This window comes from Galeopterus variegatus, unplaced genomic scaffold (assembly GCF_000696425.1).
Source record: "Galeopterus variegatus unplaced genomic scaffold, G_variegatus-3.0.2 Scaffold167, whole genome shotgun sequence".
Classification (NCBI taxonomy): Eukaryota; Metazoa; Chordata; class Mammalia; order Dermoptera; family Cynocephalidae; genus Galeopterus; species Galeopterus variegatus.
Genome location: NW_007726278.1, coordinates 302,005 through 324,012, shown reverse-complemented (window position 1 = coordinate 324,012; position 22,008 = coordinate 302,005). Strand labels below are relative to the sequence as shown.

The 22,008-nt window shown below is 52.7% G+C and overlaps 1 protein-coding gene across 2 annotated transcripts in view; it reads right to left on the bottom strand.

The window, feature by feature from the left end:
• Window positions 1-19,676: 19,676 nt before the first annotated feature.
• Window positions 19,677-22,008, bottom strand: part of UBAC2 (UBA domain containing 2) — a 174,165-nt gene continuing 171,833 nt past the window's right edge. For both annotated transcript variants that reach the window (XM_008594759.1, XM_008594764.1), the window contains one exon: window positions 19,677-20,966. In XM_008594759.1, coding sequence (XP_008592981.1) covers window positions 20,859-20,966 — 108 coding nt within the window. In that variant the 3' untranslated portion in view covers window positions 19,677-20,858. The remainder of the gene's footprint in view (window positions 20,967-22,008) is intronic.

The following is a 22,008-nucleotide window of genomic DNA, read 5'->3' as shown; positions in this document are numbered from 1 at the left end:
TTAAAGATTCAGAGCACAGCCACCACTGTCTCTGCTTCTGCTCCAGTGTTGGAAATGTTCAGCACGTTGTTCTCAGCCTCATCTTTGATCTCTGGGAACCCCCTGACTCCCCAGGAGCGGGAAGAGCCTGCTCGTGTGTGTCCCTTAGCACCCTGCACCTGCCCCCTGTGCGGTGCGCCTGTCTCTCCACAGAGGCCTCGCCTGTCCACTTCCCCAGAAGGAAGGGTCCTGTCTCTGTTGTGTCCTTAGTTCTGGAAGCTCAGCATAGTGTAGACAGGCAGTGAACGTCAAATGAATGAGCCAGTAAGTACCGTATTGAGTGCAAGAAGTCCTATCGATGATTAAATATGTGCGGGGGACACATACATCCGTACACACCCCCCAATCCTTTTCCTCATCAAAGAAAGAAGAGAGAGAGAGGGAGAGAGAGAGAGAGAGAGCCTTTACAGAGCCCCAGGATGGCGGCTGTGCCCTGAGCTAAACTACCCTGTGCACGTCTGCTCACGCTTGGGGCTGAAGCAGCTCAGGGAAGGCAGACGGCAGGCCACAGAGATGAGGTAAGGCTGCCACCTCTGCTTTCCTGGGGCGAGCACAGATCAGGTCAGAAATCAGTGCCCTGTGATGCTGTTTCAAGGGTAACTGCCCAGGGGGTCGGCCAAGCTCAGACCTCACCAGCCACAGCCACCCCATCAGCAGCCCTGGGGACTCCACTCGCCCCCCAGGAGCAGCAGCCCAAAGTCTTCCTGCCCTTCCCATCTGGGAGACACCATTCCTTGGCCACTCCCTGCCTCCAACCCCAAATGCAACGTCCTTGTAATGGAACCCATCAGAAAAGCCTGGGCCTTCGATGCAGCTGGCTGTGGAGCCTTGGGCAAATCCCTTAACTTCTCTGAGCCTCATTTTCCTCATCTATAAAATGAGGATACAAAATAAGAATCAAGTGAGGATAATAATGGATCTTTGAGGATGAAGTGAAGTCTAAATAAACATAGCTACAAGTGTCTGACACAGAGGGGGTTCTCAGTGACAGGTGTCATTATTGTCGCTGTAATTGCTACTGGTTTCTTGGCTCTGAGCGGCAGGGAGCCTCTGTGCTCTCTGACACTTGCACAGGGCCAGGCAGAAGATGACAAATGGATTAGAGGCAGGAGGTTTACGAGGCCACCTGCAGGGAGAATCAGGACAGTCGATAAGTTGAGAAGTCACACTTTACGTCCTAATTCCAGTCTCTGGAGAGTCATATTTGGGGGCATTGTGGGGGCACAAATGTGTGACCCCTTTCCTCCCTGTAATAAGGGTCACAGCTGACACTCCTACAACAAAAGACAGGTTAACAAGAGAAAAGCCTAGCAAATGCATTTAACCAGAGTTTTCTGTGACATGGGAGCCTTCAGAAGTGAAGACCCAAAGACGCAGGGAAGACTGTCTGTTTTATGCTTAGGGTAGGTAAAGAACGGTCAGCTGTGCAGAGGCGTGACTGGACAGAAGGGTGTGACCTAGGGATGACAGACCGAGGGGGGACCAGCAGGCCTGTCTGTGCAGCTTCTTCTTGGCCTCTCCGTGCTCCCGGGTATGGGGCAGGATCCCTCTGGAATGAGGGTCTTCAAGGGAGAAGGGAGAAAAGAGTGACCTTCCTAGGTTTTCTGGCTTGTTTGGGGGAGAAGGGTTCTAGTGGCTGTGACCTGCCCTGGAGAAGAGGAATTCTGCATTCTATGACTCCCTTCACGGGAGAAAGAGGGGTGCCAGACAGGAGGGCAGGAGAGGGTCAGAGAAACCTTGCTTCCGAGACCTTCCGATCTCCTTTAGTTCAAAGTACTCAGCATGCCCAAATGCCATACTTTGGGGTACAATTTCTGAGCCCCAACATCTTCACGAGTTTGGTGCTGAGAGGAGGTAGAAGGGTAGGCAGTAAAGCCTGTTGCATTGTGAGGGTGGCTTTGAGCTGGAGGAGGGTTTCCAGCAGCCATGGTTTCAGTCCTGTCTTGATGGGTAAACTGGGAGGTTCGGGGAAAAGATCCTGTGCCTCGGTTTCCCCACTTATATGACAAAGATGTTAGACTAGATCCAGGGCCACCTACTTTTTCTTGTGCCATGGACTGCTAAGTGAAGCCTGTGGACCGTTTCTCAGAGTAATTTTAAATGCATAAAGTACAAAAACCCTCCCATATTAAAATAGTTATCAAAATGTTAAATAGCAGATTTTTGATGTCATATTATATATACTTCTTTATTGACTAGTGACATGGCTAATAATGACTGTAATTCTAAAGTAGTGAAGAGCATAAAGGCTGGCTGCATCGCCTGCAACAGGCTATGAAAAGGTCTGTGGTTTACATCAGCGACAGTCACGGGTACCCTTCATACCACAGCGGCTGGTTGCCTGTGCCTGTAAATGAAATGCCACATTTCAGTTAGACTCTAGTGGCAAGAAAGATGTCATTGGTTTTTCATCCTGGCTCACAGACCTCCTGAATTCTGGCCCCCATGGACTGGATAATCTCTCCGATACCTTCCGCCCTAGCAGCCGGTTTATATAAAAGAGCCTGCCTCAGTTTCCACCCCTGAGGAACTCATCAGCTGGGTGAAATGAAGCACTTAGGGAATAACCCACGACAATTTGGCATCCAGTGCATGGCACAGGTGAAAGGAGTGGCTGGGGGCTGCAGAGCTCGAGGCAGGGTCTTGTTCTGCTGAAGTGGGACCGGCCAGCGGCTGTGGCTGACACTTAGAGTTAACCTCGTAAGGATCAGATTCCAGGCCAGGCGTGTGTGTAGGGACCCACCTATGCATGTGCAGACGCGGTGAGGCCCCGCCATTCACCTGCCAATCACATGCACACCCATGAACTCAGCACCGCTCCTGGCTCGCAGCTGCGGCTCAGATTCATTCATTATTGAATGAATCATGAATAAATACACTGTGTGTGTGTGTGTGGGGGGGATTCTATAAGTTCCTGCCCTCCTTGGGCCTTCTAGTTCTCTCCTTCTAACAGGAGAACCCTAAATGTCCTGAAGGCACGAAGGACACTTGCCCCGGGGCTGGTGATCTGTGTGTGCATCAGGCACCTCTGCCCTCTGGAAGCTGCAGCGGCTCTTCCTTCTGGGCGTGGCAGGGGGGGAAGTTTATGGAAAAGTTTATGGTAAGACAGGACTTTTTATCTAGGTTATCTCCAACAGACCTGGAGTTTTCGGGGTCATCTTGTAGGGCCCATTTTACACGTAGGAAAAATCGTGTCCCATGACCTCAGTCAGTGGGAGGCCAGTAGGGGAGTGTGTTGACCCCACTCTAGGCTGGGGGAAACCGAGGCTCATGGGATGCCGTGCTGGACACAGGGTGGACGGGGAGCAAATATCCCAGGCCAGGCTGGAGAGCCTGCTGCTGATGGAAGCGGCCTTCACCCAGCGTTCAGAGAAAGCCTCAAAAAGAACAACAACCTGGTGATGGAGGGACAGAGGCACAGTCTCAGTCAGACGACACGTTGATGCCTCTTTTGGTGGCTGGACCCTATGGGGATCTGAACCCTTGACCTTGAGCTGACCCTCCAGCCCAGTGCCTGGGTGATGAGTGATCGGCCTGCGGCGTGGTCGGGAAAACCCCTGTCCGGCAAGACAGAGGAAGAAGTGCCCGGCCCAGGGCGCCCGGGCCCCGCGTCTGCGGCGGGGACACCTGCTTCCATCTGCGGCCCCGCTGTTGGCCCCGCGCAGGGCAGCCCCACAGCACCCACCCGGGCTGCACGTGCCTTCCAGCTCCATCGAGGCCGCTTGTCCGGATCAGGACAGCGAGGGCTTTGGAGCCGGTCCCCCCCAGGGTCCTGCACGGAGCCGAGCGCCTCTGGGCCCCAGAAGGTGCTTCTTGCCTCGCCAGCTCATCACCACCCGGGGGGGGGGGCAGGGCGGCTGCTTTTGAATTGCCTGACTCTGGGGGCTTGATTGTCACATCTGTGGCCTGAATCCCAGCCTGTGGGGACCACAGAAACGGAGCCGAAAGGAAGGGGCCTCCTGGAGTGGCTTCCTCCACCTCCTCCGCCTCCTCCTGGAGCCGTGGCCTGCAGCGGGGAGATCACCTGGGCTGGTACCCGGGTTTTTTGGTTTTTTCTTTTCTCTTCAGCAGGGGGTAAAGGGAGGAAGGTGCAGAGTCTACTGCTGTGAATAGATTCCATTTCTGCAGAGGAGAGAGCGCACGGGGCTCCCTTTGATGCTTTGGGCCACCTGGGAAGGCTGCTGGCTGCGGGCAGGGCTCTGCTGGCCTGTACGGTGCCCCCTGAGTGAGGTAAGTGGGCCAGGGGGGCTTCTCAGGGTGTGAGAAAGTGTGCAGTGCCCCCCTGAGTGAGGTAAGTGGGCCAGGGGGGCTTCTCAGGGCGTGAGAAAGTGTGCAGTGCCCCCCTGAGTGAGGTAAGTGGGCCAGGGGGGCTTCTCAGGGCGTGAGAAAGTGTGCAGTGCCCCCCTGAGTGAGGTAAGTGGGCCAGGGGGGCTTCTCAGGGCGTGAGAAAGTGTGCAGTGCCCCCCTGAGTGAGGTAAGTGGGCCAGGGGGGCTTCTCAGGGCATGAGAAAGTGTGCGGTGCCCAGCTGAGTGAGGTAAGTGGGCCAGGGGGGCTTCGCAGGGCATGAGAAAGTGTGCAGTGCCCCCTGAGTGAGGTAAGTGGGCCAGGGGGGCTTCTCAGGGCGTGAGAAAGTGTGCGGTGCCCCCCTGAGTGAGGTAAGTGGGCCAGGGGGGCTTCTCAGGGCGTGAGAAACTGTGCGGTGCCCAGCTGAGTGAGGTAAGTGGGCCAGGGGGGCTTCTCAGGGCGTGAGAAAGTGTGCGGTGCCCCCTGAGTGAGGTAAGTGGGCCAGGGGGGCTTCTCAGGGTGTGAGAAAGTGCTGGGGCTCCCAGAGAAGGCTCAGATCGCACCTGCACTTCACTCCTGCTTGCCCCCGGCTCCAGCCCCCTCTGCTTCTGATGTCGGTGGGTAGAGCATCCCGATTCTGGCTCACCAGGATCCCCACCATTTCTGTCTGGGCAGAAGGACAGGTCAGGATCAAAGGCCAGAGTCAGCCTCAAGTCACTGAGCAAACCCTGCTGATAGGACCAGGCTGGCTCCTCTGGGCCATCCCCGGGGGTTAATTTCAGAACCCTTCTGGAAGCCTTCTTGATAATCCCTCCCCAACTTGGTTGACCAATTGGTCATCCCTTCACAGAGGTACGCCCTGCACTCCAGAGTCATAGTGCTGCGGGTCTCTAAAGGCAAATACCCTGTGAGAGGGAAACGCATTGACAGGGTAACTTCATATTAAGTCAAACATGACCAACATTAGGTCATTCCTAAAGAGCAGATGGGGCAGGCTGAGGGGCACGCCTTTGGCCAGGTGTGGGGCCAGAGTCAATGAAACACGAATCCCAAATCCCACTGGCCATCCTGGAGCTGGCGTTTGCACCAACATCGATGTGCAAAGGAATGGAAACACCAGCCGGGAGGACAGGTGGCCCGGGTGCAAGGTGTCAGGGCTCAGGAGCGTGACTCTCACAGCTGCTGGGGCAGCAGCTGCCCACCTCCTCCTCAGATGTGACTTTGCTGTGGCTTCTAGCAGGGCCCAACATCCTGAGCACTGGTTTTGTGCCAAATACCAAGAAAAGGAAGAGGAAGAGGACAGTCCCCCAGGGGCTCACAGTTTGCTGAAGCAGCAAGGAGTGAGTGAGTCGCAGGAGTCACTATGAGAAGCTGAGGCTGAGAGTCCCCTCCAGTGCTAAGCAAGTTCACAAATTCTGCAGAGGCTGGGAGGCTTCAGAGTGGAGGTGGCACTGAGGTGGGACCCAAGGGTGCCAGCAATGAATGGGGGACATGGGCACCCTGGGCTGAGACAGTAAGAAGTGGCACAGAGTGAACTCCGAGGTCGGAGTTCCTGAGGGCCTGGCAGGGCTGAGGACGGGAGGGGACATGTTTTGTGGAAGAGGCCCATGAAAAATCAGGAAGGGAGGACCACTGCCAAGGCTTGGGGGTGCTTTAGGAGCTGGTCCCGTCCATTTCCCTGTGAGTTCTGAACAAACTGAGAAACAGACACACAACTTTCCAACAGGCATCAGAAAGCTGCTCTGTGTCTGGTCAGGTAGGTTCTAGAAGGTGAGTTGACCTGTGGCCGGGCCCTCCCCTGAGCTAAGCTTGCCCCTAGAGATGGCTCTCCTTGCCCTGCTCGGGCTCTGAAGCCCCTTCCCTCAGCTCCGCACTCTGCTTGGAAGCTCAACGCGGCTGGAGGCTGAATCGTTCAGGCAGGAAGGGGAGAAAGCAGAGCTTCTCTCGGTCCTCAGCTGGCCAAACTCCAGGCCTTGGAAGAGTTTTCTCCAAAGAGTGGACATCTCAATGGGGTCACGGGTCAGCCCGGCCTGTCCCTGGGGCTCCCAGCTCACGTCCCCACGGGGAGGTGTGTGACTGGGTGAGTCTGGGAGTGTGTGAGTGAGTTCGTGTGTGTGAGTGAGTGGGTGAGGGTTGTTGCAGAAAACCAGAGCTGGGCAGTGAAGTGGTCAAAACAGATTTCATGCAGGAACTATTGCCATGGGGAAAAGAGACTTCAGCATGGAACTGGGCTTGATTCCAAATCCACCACGGACAAGCGGGGATTTATAGCCGAGGAGCGGGGTGGGGGATCAGACATTGAGAGTGAGGGGTGAGGAATTTGACCAGATATTGGGGTAACAGATTTTAGGGAGATGGGGTTCTCTCCAAGCAGACTTAGCAGGATTCTCTGTAAGACTGGGTGACACAGGCCCTATAAGGACTTCACAGAAGCCCAAAGTTGAGGCCTAATCGAGAAGAGGGCTCAGAGGAGCCTGACTGAAGTTTGGTCAAAGAGAACGTCTTCGTCAGTGTGTGCGGCAGCAAGCGTGACTGTGTGTGTGTGGGTGACAGAGGGAGAGGGAGAGGTTGGAGGTTGGAGGCTGGCCCGCAGGAGGAGAGAGCAGCCCCATGTCCACCTGCCCTCATCCATAGCGTCCACCTGCAGGCCAAGCCGGCGAAGGAGGCAGGAGCTTCTGTCCTGGGGAATCACGTCCCCAGGCCAGCTTTACCAGGGCAGGCGGGAAGCCACCTGGGGCCTGCTTCTTCCAAGTCTCTGAGCAGATTTGAATCTTTGGGCCCAGAGAGTTTGAGCCTAGGTCTCTGGGAAGGGCTGTGGTCAGAGGGTCGGGTGGGGAGGGGTGAAGGAAGGCGCCCCTTTCTCTGGAGATTCTATCCTTGACCCTTGAGCTGGGCCAAGGGCTCCAGAGACCCTCCCTTCCCACCCTCCCTTCTGTTCTCCCCACGCTCCCTCCCCTGGGAGAAGCTCGTGGTCTCGAGTTGTGAACAAGGTTTGCTGGCAGGGGACACGTGGCATTCCGTTTCTGTCCTTACACCCTGGCAAAGGCAGCTTCTTTTACACAGTTCCAGAACATGCCTTTTTTACTTATTTAAGGGGTTCAAGTGCTAGAAAAACAACTCTCTTGCATGAGTCTCATTTGTAAAAGAAAGAACAATATAAAACAAAACAGCAAAAGGATAACTGCATGGGCTCCAATGTATTTGCTGTTGTATTGCTGTTTTATCAGGTCAAGCTCAGTAGAAAGAATAAAGAGCACCTGGCAGGGTTTCTTTCAGCAGCTTTTCACCTGATCACCACATCTTTTCACACAGATCATAACCCTTTAACTCAGGCAGGGAAGACTGTTCTTTTGCATCTTCTGAATATAACCAGAAGCTGGCGTAGCACTTGGGAAATTCTAGATAAAGTTAAAAATATGTTTTAAATTCAGTTTTCAGGAATCATGACTATCTATTTCTGTATCTATCATCTCTGTCTTTATCTATGTGATCTGTCATCTCTATCTCTATCCATCCATCCATCCATCCATCCATCCATCCATCCATCCATCCATCCATCCATCATCTCTGTTACTGGCAGAGGACAGGCAGCAGGGGCAGCTGGGCCCAGGGGAGTGCGGAGCCGTGTGTGTGCGCGTGTGTGTATGAGCACACACGTGCACGTGTTTGCTAACGCCCGATATGACTTCCTTGGGTAGGTTGCACATAGGTGTAAAATCCTAGAAACTGCCCGAGGTAGGACATTGCCAGAAATTCAGTCCCGGTAAACACGCATCAGCTGACCCCCAGGTGTGAAGGGCTGTTCTTTCTAAAAACAGGAGGCTCAGAGAGCTGCAGGAGAACATGTGCAGAAAGGGCAGGCTGGAGACGCTCTTTGCCTCCAACAGTTGACGGTTCTGTCTCTAAGCTGGCACCTGTCTTCAGCACTCCTTTCTTCATGAATTCACACAATCCCCAAGTACTGTCCTAGGTGCTGCGGATACAGTCGAATAAGGTAGTCACGGTCTCTAACTTCGTGGATCACGTAGGCCAGCAGGGGACACATGCAGTTGTAATCAGACAATAGCAATATAACATGCTAAGCGTGTTAAGTGGAGAATGATTGACACAGGAGAGAGGGTTAGGGACACTGTCGGGGAGGGCTCCCCAGCGTGGGGTTTGGGGTTGGATTGATGGAGGTGTCATTTCCTGAGACAGGAAGTATGGGGTAAGATGTAGTTTGGAGGTGGAAGATGGGCTTGGGTGCCCCTGGGATGGGCACGTCGGGGGTGCCCAGTATAAAGCTGGACCTTTGAGGCATGAAGCCTAGGTAGGTTCCGAGTGGGGACACAGATGCAGAGGCATGAGGTGGATGACAGCCCTGGCAGAGCAGAGGGAGGCTGCTTTAGACTGTAGGCTTCATTATTGCTCAGGTACGGTGAGGCCAGCAGATCGGAACAGTTTGTTACAGTTCCTAAGAGGAGGGGCACGTCCCGCCACACAGGGCCACGTGGGGAAGCATCCGGTCAGGAGGCAGGAAGACGGGAAAACCTGGACAAGAGCCTTGACCGTGGTTTCTGCAGGAAGCGACGGGCGAGGCAGGGCTGGCAAGCTGAGGACTGGCCAGTGTGAATAATTCCAGCAGGTTCTGGGGCTGCCCCTGGTTGTCTGGTCCTGGCCCCGGGGGGATCGGGGCAGGGGATAGTGCCTGGAGTGTGACAGTCCCTGGAGCAGGTGGCAGGCAGGCCTCCAGCATCAGCAGGCCCCATGAGGGACATCAGCATTTAAGGGGAGGGAGGAAGGGGCAGGTGCAGCAGCCGCGGTGCCAGCACAGTGGCCGGAGTGGCCGGCAGCCTAGAAAGTGGCCGCTGCATCGAGAAAGAAGTTGGCCATTGAGGACAGAAGCCGAGGAAATGGGGACAGCAAGTGTCAACATTTCTTTCAAGAAATTTATTGCTGGGGGGACTTGGAGGGGGTGGGATGGGGCGTTTTTTGTTGCTATGGTTGAAAGCCAGAAGGAAAGGATCGGTTGGTCAAGAGGGCAAAGGTGAAGACTCAGAAAAGGCAGCAGGGGCTGGGAGGAGTCTCTGGAAGCGCCCCTTTTAAAAACAAGCATTTATTTTTTTTTTCCTTTTTGTCTTTTTTTGTGACCGGCAACGGATCGCAACCCTCAGTGTCACGCCTATACTGGACCAGGACCGGCAACGGGATCGCAACCCTCGGTGTTGCGCCCGCACCTCGCTCAGCCAGTGAGCAGCCGGTCTGTATGTGGGATCCGAACCCTCTGGTTTTTTTTTTTTTTTTTTTTTTTTTTCCTTTTTGTCTTTTTTTGTGACCGGCAACGGATCGCAACCCTCAGTGTCACGCCTATACTGGACCAGGACCGGCAACGGGATCGCAACCCTCGGTGTTGCGCCCGCACCTCGCTCAGCCAGTGAGCAGCCGGTCTGTATGTGGGATCCGAACCCTCAGCGGCCGCGCTCCCAAGCGGCGCACTGTAGCAGTGCACCACCGGGCCGGCCCCAAAAACAAGCATTTTTAAGGGGATAGAACGTGGAGGCGGGAGCAGAGGTGCAGCCCCAGCGGCCTGTGCCTGGGAGGCACCTGCACCCTCCGCCTGGCCTGACTCTGCTGCAGTTTGCTGGGGACATTTCCTAATTCAGCCAGGGCGGCCACACAACTAAAACTATTTCAAAGTCTTTATTATTCATTTGCAAAATCAGCTCATCGCTTACTATTAGTTGGTATTTTTCATACTGTTAAGAACAGGCCGTGAATACAGCATTTAACAGTCCAGGAAACAGGCCGGTGCCCCCAGCCCTCGCCCCCACCGCGGCCCTCCCTGGGCAGGGCTCACAGCAAGTCTGCTTGTTCCATGGGGAGGCCGCTGGTGTCCCCAAGCCGCACAGCTGACGGGGACATGAGGGCTCTGCCTGGAGTCCCAGCGCTCGCAGCGGTCCAGTTGCAACTGGTCTGGACAGGGACGGCTGCCTGCTTTCTGTCCCAGCGATTGTTCCTGACTGTGGAGTGTTGGGTCACTTTGTCAATGGCAGTGTCCTTACCTCTACTCCCAAGATATGTGTTATGGGAAGAGTTATGTCCCCGGATTCACAGGTTGAGTTCCCCACCCCCAGAATCTCAGAATGTGACTGTATTTGAAAAGAGGGCCTTTAAAGAGGTAATTAAATTAAAACGAGGTTATTAGGGTGGGCTCTAGTTCACTGTGACTATTGTCCTTATAAGAAGAGGCGATTGGGGCCGGCCCGGTGGCGCACTCGGTAGAGTGCGGCGCTTGGGAGTGTGGTGGCACTCCCGCCGAGGGTTCAGATCCCATATAGAGACCGGTCCGCTCACTGGTTGAGCGTGGTGCGGGCGCGACACCGAGGGTTGCGATCCCGTTACCGGTCATGAAAAAAAAAAAAAAGGGAAAAAAAAAAAAAAAAAAAAAAGAAGAGGCGATTGGGACACAGATGCTGTTCAGAGGGAGGGCCCCGGGAGGAAGCAGCCCTGCGGACACCTTGATGTGGGGTGCCGGTCCCCAGACCTGGGAGGAAGCGTGCCTCTGTCACCGAGGCCTCTGGACCGTGGTGCTGTGTGACGGTCGCTGTGCTGACCACTCTTAATCTCTCTGCCCTATTTAAGGGGAACAAGTGAACCCTGCTCTCTTCGTTCAAACTTCACACCTACCACTGGCTGCTGAAAGAATAACAGAAGCCGAAGTAAAGCAAATGTTGTGTTTTCATTTATGTCCTGAGGCACCTCCGAGAGCTGTCCCATCTGAGGTGAGCGTGGCATTGTTTATGCTGGACAGTAAGCCTGCGGCGGTGTCATCAGACCATCAGGTGACCCAGAACGTAAGGCCAACCATTGCTGGAGCTTGAGGAGGGGCAGGTGGTGTCCTGGAGTCTGGTGATGCTTTTTCTCCCAAGGTCAAGTTGATGGCCCAAATGTATTGACCAGCTTTCATGTAGAGCCATGTCCTGTGACCTAAAGATTGATCCCGCGCTGGCGCCGCTGTCCTGCCCTGTCAAGCCCTTCTGCAGAAGCCTGTTCATCTCATCTCCCGTTTCATCCTCTGCTCATCCTTCCACAGAAAGTTCTGGTACGTGTGTGGGGATGTGGCTAAGAAGTGCGGTGGTAACCACTGTCCCATTCGTGGGCCTTCCCATGTGCCCCGGCTCGGGCAGAGCTTGTAAAACCAGGACCCTCAGGACAGGGGACGGAGGGTGGATGTCAGGGTCCCCAGAATACCTCCTGGGAGGGGCGTTGCTTCTCGCCTCCCCCCTGCACATAGTCCCCTGGGCAGGTGGGACAGAAGGGTCTCCTCTGCATGGGGAGCTCACAAGATGGGGGCGAGGCCTGCTCAGTGGCCTGGGCAAGTTCCAGGTGGCGCTGGAAGCTGGCTCCATCTGTGAGACAAAGACATTAGTCAACAGGACCTCTGACGCCTCTTGCAGCTCTGAGAACTGTGTGGTTTCCAAGTGCGAGACCAGTGTGTCCGCCCTGCTTTCCCCGTGAGCTCATGGGTTTTGCCAGGTATCTGTCATATCTCTTTAGTGGCTTTCTTTTATATTCTGCATGGGGTGCCTGACTCCAGTCGCCTGTGTGGCCTTTTGCTGGTTTCCACATGCTCATCTAGGAGAATGGCGGTTGGTGGTGGGCCCAAGAGCCATTTAAAGGTAGCGACCCCAAAAGAGAGGACAGGGAGACAGGAGGGTAAAGCCAGGGAGGGCGAGGCTAAGGTACCAGCTTGGGTGCTAAATCAACTATCTCGTGCCCTCAGGGTCGTGCCCTTGCAGGACCCTCGGGGTGCGAGGGCAGCAGGAGCTGGGGAGTGCAGGTCCCGGCCCCAGGAGCTGCTGGAGCCTCTGTTCATGTGCTCGGGCTCAGCAAGGTTCTAGGGGCCCATCTGGGAAGCCGAGGAGATATGAGGGTGGAGGCGCCTCTACTTTCTTAACGCCGCCCTCCCGGACGCCTCTTTCCTGCTCCCCCACCCAAACGACCCCTCCACTCCCAGCACCTCCACGCGCTGCTGTATGAGGGAAGCGGCCGAGGGTCGCGTGGCCAGTGGCCTCTCCCCAGCAGCCCTGCACGCACCGAGAGAGGGCGGTGTTTATTCCCTGACCTTCTGTGTCGCTGTGTCAACTGTTATGGAAATTAAATAACTGAGTTATTATGAAAACTTATGCAGTAGGAAGGCGAGAAGAAAAGGGCTTTTTGTAAGAACTGAGCCAAATGCTCTGGAAAGTTTGATAAAGGTGGATTGCTAACTAAACCAAAACTGCCGTCGAGTTAGGTGTGAGTGCGACAACCCCATGGTGACAGGGAAACATCTGGGAGAAAATATGCACTCTGATTGCCTCACTAAGTTCTACTCAAACTTTGATAAAGAAATCCAAACTGGAACTCATCAACGACGTGCTGTGGGTGTGGATCAGGAAAGATACTCAAATTTCTCATCAGAAGGATATTTTTTTTAAAAAACACACCACCACCTTGGCCACACAGACACCAGAAGATTGGTAAATAAATTACATTGACATATTTCAAACTAAATTAACATATTTAATATATAGAGATATCCATTTATCTATCTATCTATTTATATCTATATCTCTGCACTTTACCCACTTTAAAAATACGAATTGTCTAACTACCAGTCCCCAGCCTAGGATAAGAGAGCTCTGGCAGGTACATTTGTATTAAAATAGTGGCAGTTCTCCCTAGAGGTAGGAATATTTCGTTGTTATTGTGTGCCTCAGTGGCTCGCTCCCTTGCCAACCCTTGTCAGGCACCCAGGGCTTCAGGACATGACAGAAGCTGGGATGGATCCGCGTCAGTGCAGTCCTCGGCCGCAGGGAGCTATTTCGGCCCTTGGTGCACGGCAGGCATCCAGCCAAGAACCCCTGGCATTAGTAGAATTGCTGGGCTGCACCTGCCAGGCTTCCTGATTAGCACACCTAGCTTAGGTTCTGGAGAGTTCCGTGACACCTGGGGCTTGTTTTGAAGTGCTGCATCTGGCTGCTCAGTCAGGTGCTGGCTCCATACTCCAGACCCTGCCTCCCTCCTTGACCCTCAGTGCCAGCAGGCTGCATCCTGCACTTCCCTGAAGTGACACTTGACACCTGCCTGGCTAGGCTGGGAGCATGGACTGACGTGGATAACTCCCACCCGGGCCACAAGTGCAGGCCAAATGGCTCGGCTGTGGGTGGCCTGGGGCGGTAGCCTCCTTGAGGATACCCACCAGCTCTGGACAGCAGGGATAAGGTTTGGTGCCAAACAGGAGTCTTATGGAAAGCGTCAGGATCCGTGGGTAAGTCCCGAGGAAATGCTGTGCTCTCTCCCGGGCATAGCATGGACTCCAACACCGTGTCTTCACTGTGAAATGAAGGAAGTGGTATTAGAGGTCCCCCCAGGCCCGCGTCCCTCTGTCTCCTGGTACTAATGCCCCTCACAGGAGTCCCTTGCCCCTCCTGCCCGGTCTAGACCCTGCCCGTGCAGCCCCAGGGGTCTGGAGCTCTCGCAAGAGAAAGGGGTGCCCTGGGCCCACGCCGCTTGAACCTGTGGAGTAAGTCTACAAGTGCCCAAGAGAGGGGAGGTGATATTTCTTTGGAGGGTTTCAACTTTTTACTGAGTATTTCAGTAATACAAAAGAGTACATATAGCATATATGTAAGATATTAAAAAAAAAATAGTAAAACAGACACCCTATACACCCCACCCAGCTTCAGAAATAGAAATTACTACTGTGGTACCAATGAAGCCTTTGGGTCCCCTCCACTGCCCTGTTCCCCAGTCCCATCCTCTGCCTCGCCCTGCCCCACAGAACAGTATCCTCAAATCTGTTTTTATCATTTTGAAGTGGTTTGAGCTCCACATTTAGATATTTCATAACTAGAAATTTGTTATAATTTGAAATAGTCATTCACACAAACAATCAGAAATAAGACAGGCTGGGAGTGGGTATTTAACTTTATTCTTTAAATTTCTTTTTTTTTAAAATAGCCAAACCTGTTCACATTTGGGTCATTTCTTTTTTTTTTTTTTTTAAAGATGACCGGTAAGGGGATCTCAACCCTTGGCTTGGTGTTGTCAGCACCACACTCAGCCAGTGAGCGAACCAGCCATCCCTATATAGGATCCGAACCCGTGGCCTTGGTGTTATCAGCACCACACTCTACCGAGTGAGCCACGGGCCAGCCTACATTTGGGTCATTTCTAAGCAGAAACATCATTTCATCTCTCCCCAGGTAGAAAGAGAGCCAGGCCTCGCTGTCCCCTCTCTGCTAAAGGTATTGGCTTTTTTAATTATTTGCTGACTTTTTATACTTAAACAAAAGTAAGTGCACCCTCCCCCCACAACAGGTCCTTAAAATATTACTATCACATTCATCCTGTGCACATTTAAGTGCAGGAGGGTCCCGCCTGCTGAGAAGAGGCAGGCACTTATCCACCAAACTCCAGGAACCAAGACTCTGCCCTATTAGCAAAAGACCTCTGTGGTCCCGACACAGAAAAACTGTCGTTAGTCACAGGGAACACAGATGTGGATTTTGCAAAATCTATATAGATAGTACTAGACTGGTCAGCTTTCATATACAATACTGCTATGGTTTGAATGTCCCCTCCAAAACTCATGTTGAAATTTCATTGCCATTTGGGAGGTGGGGCCTTTAAGAGGTGATTAGGTCATGAGAGCTCTGACCTCACCAATAGATCGATGCTGTTATCGCAGGAGTGGGCTCCTGATAAAAAGATCAGTTCGACCCCCATTTCTCTGTCTTGCCACGTGATGCCTTCTGCCATGGGATGACCCTCTCCAGGTGCCGGGGCCATGCTCTTGGACTTCCCAGCCTCCAGAACCTTGAGCCAAATGAACTCCCGTTCTTTATAAATGAGACAGTCTGTGGCATTCTGTTACAGCAGCAGGAAAAGGACTAAGACAAATATAGTACTTCTGTTTAACATCATTCAGGTTGAGTATCCCTTATCTGAAAATCCCAAATCTGAAGTGCTCCCAAATCTAAAATTTTTCGTGCACCAGTGATGCTCAAAGGAAATGCTCATTGGAGCATTTCAGATTTTGGATTTCCAGATTAGGGTTGCTCAACTGTTTACATATCTACAAATATTCCCAAACCCAAAAAGATCTGAAATCCAAAACAATTCTGGTCCCAGGCATTTTGGATAAGGGATACTAAACTTGTACCACAACGTTACAATAAAAAGCTTTGTGCACAGACTTTTCAAGACAGCAAAAGAGCACACCTTGTGATGGTTCCTCGTGAAGAAATGAAATGAGGAGTTTGTGAAACAGGCAAGCTTGTCACATGGGCTCCTGGGCCTGGCTTCTCCCACCTGGGAACAAAGCCGTCTCTGGGCGGGCTGGGCTGATCAGAAGAGTGGCTTCGCTGGACCCAGAGGAGCAAGGAGCCAGGTCTCCTTTGTCACTGCCTCCCAGGGCCCTTGCCCTTAGCATTTCCCAAGCCTTCTGAGAGCTCCTCTCTTTACAGCAAACACACTGGATGAAAGTAAGGGGACGCTGTTACAGGGACTGAAACCCAGTCTTCATCACTTAACCAAGCCTGGGGTCGGTCTTTGGTCAAGGAATAAGTGGTTTGCAAAGGCTCTGTGTGCCCTACGTCATCTGGTTATCAAGGCCCTGACGTCAAATCCAGTCTTTTGTTCAGGTTCCAACTGGCCACATGTGCGAAGGCGAATTGTCCTCTGTGCCAATATAATCTCAGGAAGAGATATTGCATTGTCACCAAAACAATTTAGAAAGTCGCAGGGATGCCATCCTCAGTGTTAGGGGAGCACCTTTGATTTCGAGGCCCCATTTTCCACTCTGCCTGCAGGGTTATACTAAGTGTATGAGTGTGACAGCAGCACAGGGATGGCCAGTTGGACGTGGCTTCGGGCAGATGTGGTGGGTTTGGGAGAAAACTCTGACCCCAAGGGAGGAGTCCCGGCCTGTGTCCCCTGCAGCGTCTTTCAGGGACTCCCCTCGTCCTGCAGACAGCAGGGCGGCCAGTCTGGGAGAGGAGCTGCAGGTGCTCCTGGGCATGGTGGGTGGAGTAAGGGACCAGGACAGTCCCAAGGGGAGCCTGAGGAGCCAACCTGGGGTCCTCTCCTCTCCTCCCACTGCCCAGGTGGGGCAGCCAGAGGGGGTGGTGCCAACTGTGGGGACACCAGCAGCAGGCAGGGGAGAGGCTGAGGACAGGCCTGCCACAGGGGAGCTGGCCTCGGCCTCAAGGCCACCGTGTCCTGCCGTGAGCCCAGCTGGGCTAACTTGGCTCCCTCTCTGCCCTTCTCCTCACCTGTAAGATGCAGGCTTAACCTAGATAAATGTTCACTTCTAGTTGGAACATTCTATGGACCTGCGACCCATAGGTTCTCTCTAGTCTTACTGTGAGTTACACGATGCCTTTGTTGCTGCTTTTGTTTTGCTGTGGCCAAGTTGGAGGCCCTGGAAAGTCCAGGTCTGGCCAATTGGGGACAGTTCCCCAGAGTCCCTAATGGTATCTTGTGTCTGGGTGAGGACCAGGGTGGGTCTCCAGGTAACTAGAAGCGCAGGCTTCGGCCTGGGTAGATTTCTATCGAAGACCCCCCCCCCCACCTACTCCCCCAAGTCCTGGGCTCCTCTTTCTTCCATTCCCGCTCCAACTCTACGCAAACTCCTCGAGCAGCTCAGAACATTCCAGAAAGGTCACAGGACCAATGGGCTTCTCTGGGATGTTGTGGGCCTGCATGAGGACACCGAGGAGCCTGTGCACTCTAGTTTCTTGGGACTGTCTGAATTCCTTTCTAAATCTCTAGGATCTCGGAAATTCCCAGAGGCTAAGGGGTCCGGCAGACCCCACTACTGCAGAGTTCACATACCAAAGTGGCCAAAGCCCTTGTTTCTGGCCAATACACAGTCTTCGCGCTCTTCTTGTATAAAGACCCCCTTCCACCCTCCTTAAGTTCCCAGCCCCCTCGGGCCGCTGCCCCAGCCTCCCTTCTCTATGCAGAAGCTGGACGCTGCGCCTGTAGCTCACCCTTGGTCCTCTCCCCCCTCTGTTCCTCCGGGGCACTGCAGCGTCCTTCCTCGCTCCAGGTCAACCCTCCTCGCGGGCCCTGATCACACCCCTCTCTGAGCCCGTGTCACTGGCTCTCCTCCTCCTTCCCCACCAAATTTCCTGCGCGAGCCTATGTCACCTCCGCTTTCTCACTCGTCCTCACAGTCTAGCTCCTTCCTTCCTTCTAGAACCTGCCACCGCTGTGCTGCCACCACCTTGCCCCGCCCTCCTGATGTCCTCCTTCCGACTGGGGCTGCCTTCTCACGATGCTGCTGTCACTCTCTGCCTCTTCCTCCACGCCAGGTGCTCAAACTCAAGGCCCCCCGTTAAGCCTCTTCTCTCCTCTCTCCCGACCCGTCGCCCAGTTTACTCCATTACCACTAACGCAGGACTCCCAACCTGGCTCTAATCCCGCCTCGCTTCAGACTGGCTTCCAACATCCAGCGACCACTTGCCCCAGCCTCTGCAGCCCAAACCGGCCCCAGCCCCGGCCCTTCTCTCTGCCTGAAATCCCAACTCTGCCGGTAGCACCATCACAATTTAGCTATGGTGCTGTTTCCCCACTAGACACAGCCAGCTGTATCAAGCAGGTTAGTAAATTTACATAATTCTGGCAATTTTTCTCACATGTAAGATTTTAGTTGCAGGAGTGAAACTTTAGTCTGAGCCAGAAAGCCAGTTTGGGAACTCTTGGTCCATCCCTGTAACATACACTGTGTCAGGACGGGACTGTAAAGAAAATAACCTTCCGAATCTCACAAATTAAGTGTCACTTAAGCTATCTGGTTAAGATAAAACTCTTAGGTTGATGGTTTTAGACACTTCCGTTTCAATTTAAGAACAATTGTAGGAACATACACTCAGAGATCCACAAAACATTCTGAACGACACTGGAATGCATTTCCAATTTTGTTCTCAATTTCTCTAAAATCTTTACCTTTCTAATTCCAAACTCAGTCTAGGTTTATAAATCGAGACTTCAGAGGTAGGTTTTCCTTGATTTTGGAAAGGCAAGGTTCACTATAGACAGTTTTTTCCCTCTTCTCATTTCACAATCTGGAACCTGCTTGCTTGAAAATTAAGCCCAATCTGTTCCAGTGCACAAAATCAAAAGCCTAAATGATCTTTTTTACACCTTGGGAAACTGACTTGAATGGCTCGCTGATGCCCCCCTCTGGCACACACCGCCATTTGAGGTCTCCCTTTGGGGGTGCCAGCAGCCTGAAAGTTTTCTGGGTGTCTGACAAGAGGTGTGGTGTTCTTGGGAATTCAAAATCTGCAGTGGATGGCTGCAGTTTGTCAGTATTTGCAGGAAGCAAGAGTGGGCTAGCCACAGGAACGTAAGGCAGAGAAAATGTGCTCGGGGTGAAAAGACAGATGTGTGTTATGAGATCCAGAGGGTGGTGATAAAGGGAGAGAACAGCCTGGCAGCTGCATGGCAAGGACGGAAAATAATGGGCCACCACTGGCAAGGGGAGGCTTTCGTAGCTCTGAGAAACGAGGAAAGAGACTGAAAGAACTAAGAAAACCTGATCTGCCACCATGCATGTCCTCAATTCCCTACTCTCTAAAGGACTGAAATTGAGGGTCACTAGGTTCCTTTGGGCAGGACAAAGCTCTCTGAGATGTAATCACTTTTAGGAGGGAATCCTGGTTAGCAAACAACTGTGGGATGGTGAATCCTGCTGCACTTAGGCCTGTGACTCGTGGTACTTACCATGGGGCTATTTGCCCCCACCCTCTGGGAGAACTTTGCCTTGGGTTTGGTTTACCTTGTTAGGTGCTATTTGAAGGTGAGAAGGAATATAGGAGATGGTGTAGTTTTGGATACTGGGCTGTCTTTTGCATTAGGCAGTTTGGAGGGTGGATTTTGATTGGCCTCAGAGGTGGTACATCTCCATGCAGTGCACGCTCAGGCAGTCTTCACTGTGTTTGGGTCAATGAATGAAGTTAAGGACGTCTCCACTGCTGTCAACTGTTCCTCACAACCTAAGATGGGGACACTCAGATTCAACTAGGGCCTGTGCGTGGGACCATCTAGCCCCCCAGAAAGTCATCTCAGTCCCCATTCAGAATAGCCTAAGGATGGGGCCTCACTGAGGCCTGAGGTTCCAGGCTCTCACATGGTAATGCCACTGACCTGGCGGTGTTCCGGGGGCAGTGCTACTTACACGAACAAAAGTGCTCCACTCATTTCAAAAAAGCACCCAAGTCTTCTAAAGAGAGATGAACAGTCTGGCAATTTTTTTCTCTTGGTGGTAAATAGTACAGCCTAGAACAAAGTCTTATTCAGCTAAGTCTAATAAGCAATATTGAAAAGTAAAACACATTAAAAACTTTATTGTATCACACATCTAAATTTGCATCAATTTGATACACTGCTGCTCATTTTGCAGAACATAACAGTTGCACGGTTCCTTACATGGCAACAGTCCACCTGCTTCAGGTCTTTCCTGCACACGGCAGCCCTCCTCCTGCCTTCACCCTCTCCCGATCGGCCTCCACTGCAGTCTGCTCTGTCGCCCACTGCTGGGGAACTATGACTGGGGTCCGGGGAGAGCCTGCTGCCAGACAGGCTGGATGCAGGCAGGGAGGGCCAGGCAGGTCAGCCCTGCAGTGGACAGGGGGTCGGGCAAGGTATTTCCTCGTCGCACTGGGCTAGCCACCGAGTTCCCTAGTCAGCCCTGCATGGCTCCAGGAGGTGCACTGTTCTCTTGTCCCATTTCACCCCCTCGCCTGAGTGGCTACCTCTGCAGATCTGAGCAAAATTAACCCCAGTTAAGTGTCATGGAGTATTCCAGAATCTCAAATCAGTACTTGATTACTTTCATCATTTTTTAATGGAAGTGGGGAGGACGAGTTGGGGAAAATTCCCCGCACTGGAATGGGCTGGAGCAGTGTGGAGGACACTTGGCTCCCTGCTTCTCCCTCAGCACCCAGGCCTGGCTGAGACTGCTCGTCCCCTAGGAAGTGCAGATCCTGAACAGCCACTGGGGCCCGGAAACAAGCTTGAGAAAAAAGAATAGCGATTTAAAAAGTCCATCAGGAATAATTTGATATGTGCTTTCTGAGACAACACTGCTTTTCCCCTCCACGATGATAAGATCAGATGGTTGCAGGACAATGAACTGCGTAAGAAGAAGTTGTGGCAACAGTGGCAGTTCCCCACCTGGACAGCTATGCAACTGCCTGCAGAAATCTGCAATTTCAATCCATTTAAAACACATTAGGAATAAGAGATGATTCTCCAAACTAAGGAAAATGCCCAATAAAAAAATAAAGAGAGAAAATACAGGCCAATTTAACGGCAAACTTATTTAGATACTATAACGGTAACAATCGTGAAGTTAAGGACGGGGTGTGGTGGGGACGCCCCTCTCCCCATGAGGACATCAGCACCAGGGCCTGATTGGTCCTCATGGCTGGCTGGGTGGCGGGGATCACGCCACTGTCATTTCAGCAGCTGGGCTGGTCCTGGTGTCAACCTGGGACCATCAGTGCTGCAGCAGGAAGTTGGTGGCCACATTGAGGTCATTATTTGAAGCTCTCAGGGCTTCCAAAGCATCACCTCTGGAAAATCCCATCTCCATGAGCCGGGCAACCTGGAAAAAGACAGAGCAGAAACCTGAGCAGGCTGACAACATGGCTACTTATGCACCAGGCCCAAAAGGCGCTGTATGTGAGTTTTGTGGGAAAGTCAAAACCTGGTAAAAAAAACCCCAAAACAACTAATTTCATTTCAGTGTGAAATCTGATGTCTAGAGAATTATAACGGGTATGAATTTTTTCTGTGCTTACTATACACAGCCAATTTACACACATTATCTCGTGTCATCGGGGCTTCTGAGGGTCAGGTGACCTGCAGGGACCAGGCCTGGCGAGCGGTCGGCACAGCCAGCCCCGAGCTCAGCACCTGGCCACACTCCACAGTGTCAAGTTTGATTCCTGAGGAAAAACTTAGGCAAGTCATATCTGCATACCCATGGAAACATCTGTGCTCCTGACGCCGGCCGGCTCCTCGTGTCACACAGCCGTGGCTGTGCCTTCGGGCTCACAGACCCCTGCAGCAGCTGCAGCGTTTGCTGAGTCCGCTTGCATCTGGGGCTTCCGCAGGTGGCCCAAGGGAGCAACCGTGGGGAGGAGGCGGCCAAGGCCACCACAGGTAGGGAGGACCAGGCTTGCATTTTTTTGACCACAAATCCTGATTCAGTGAATATAGAGGTTTTCTGTACTTTTATATACAGCCAGTCTTTAATGTCGAAATAGGCAGTGTTACTAAAGTTTATTTGTAACCTGTTTTCCCAATTAAGAATGCATGAAAAACTATTTATGGCTCTGAAGCAGCCACAGGAATCCAAATTTTGTATCTCTATTAAAATATATGATGCTTTCAATAACATATAGTAAAAAAAGATACTCATAAATGCTGAGATTTTAAAGAGGCTTTGTGGGCTGAGCTGAGCACTTAGTCACTGTTTCTAATTTTTCTTTCTGATAGGAAGCAATGCACTTGGTGCTGTGTGGTGCAAAGAGAACAGGCCCAATATTGCCTCTCCATCCCCTGTGCAGGGGACTCCAGGTGGTGTGTGGGGAGTACGGTGCTGGGCGGCTGGGGGAGGGGCTGTCATCGGGGGGGGGGGGCCC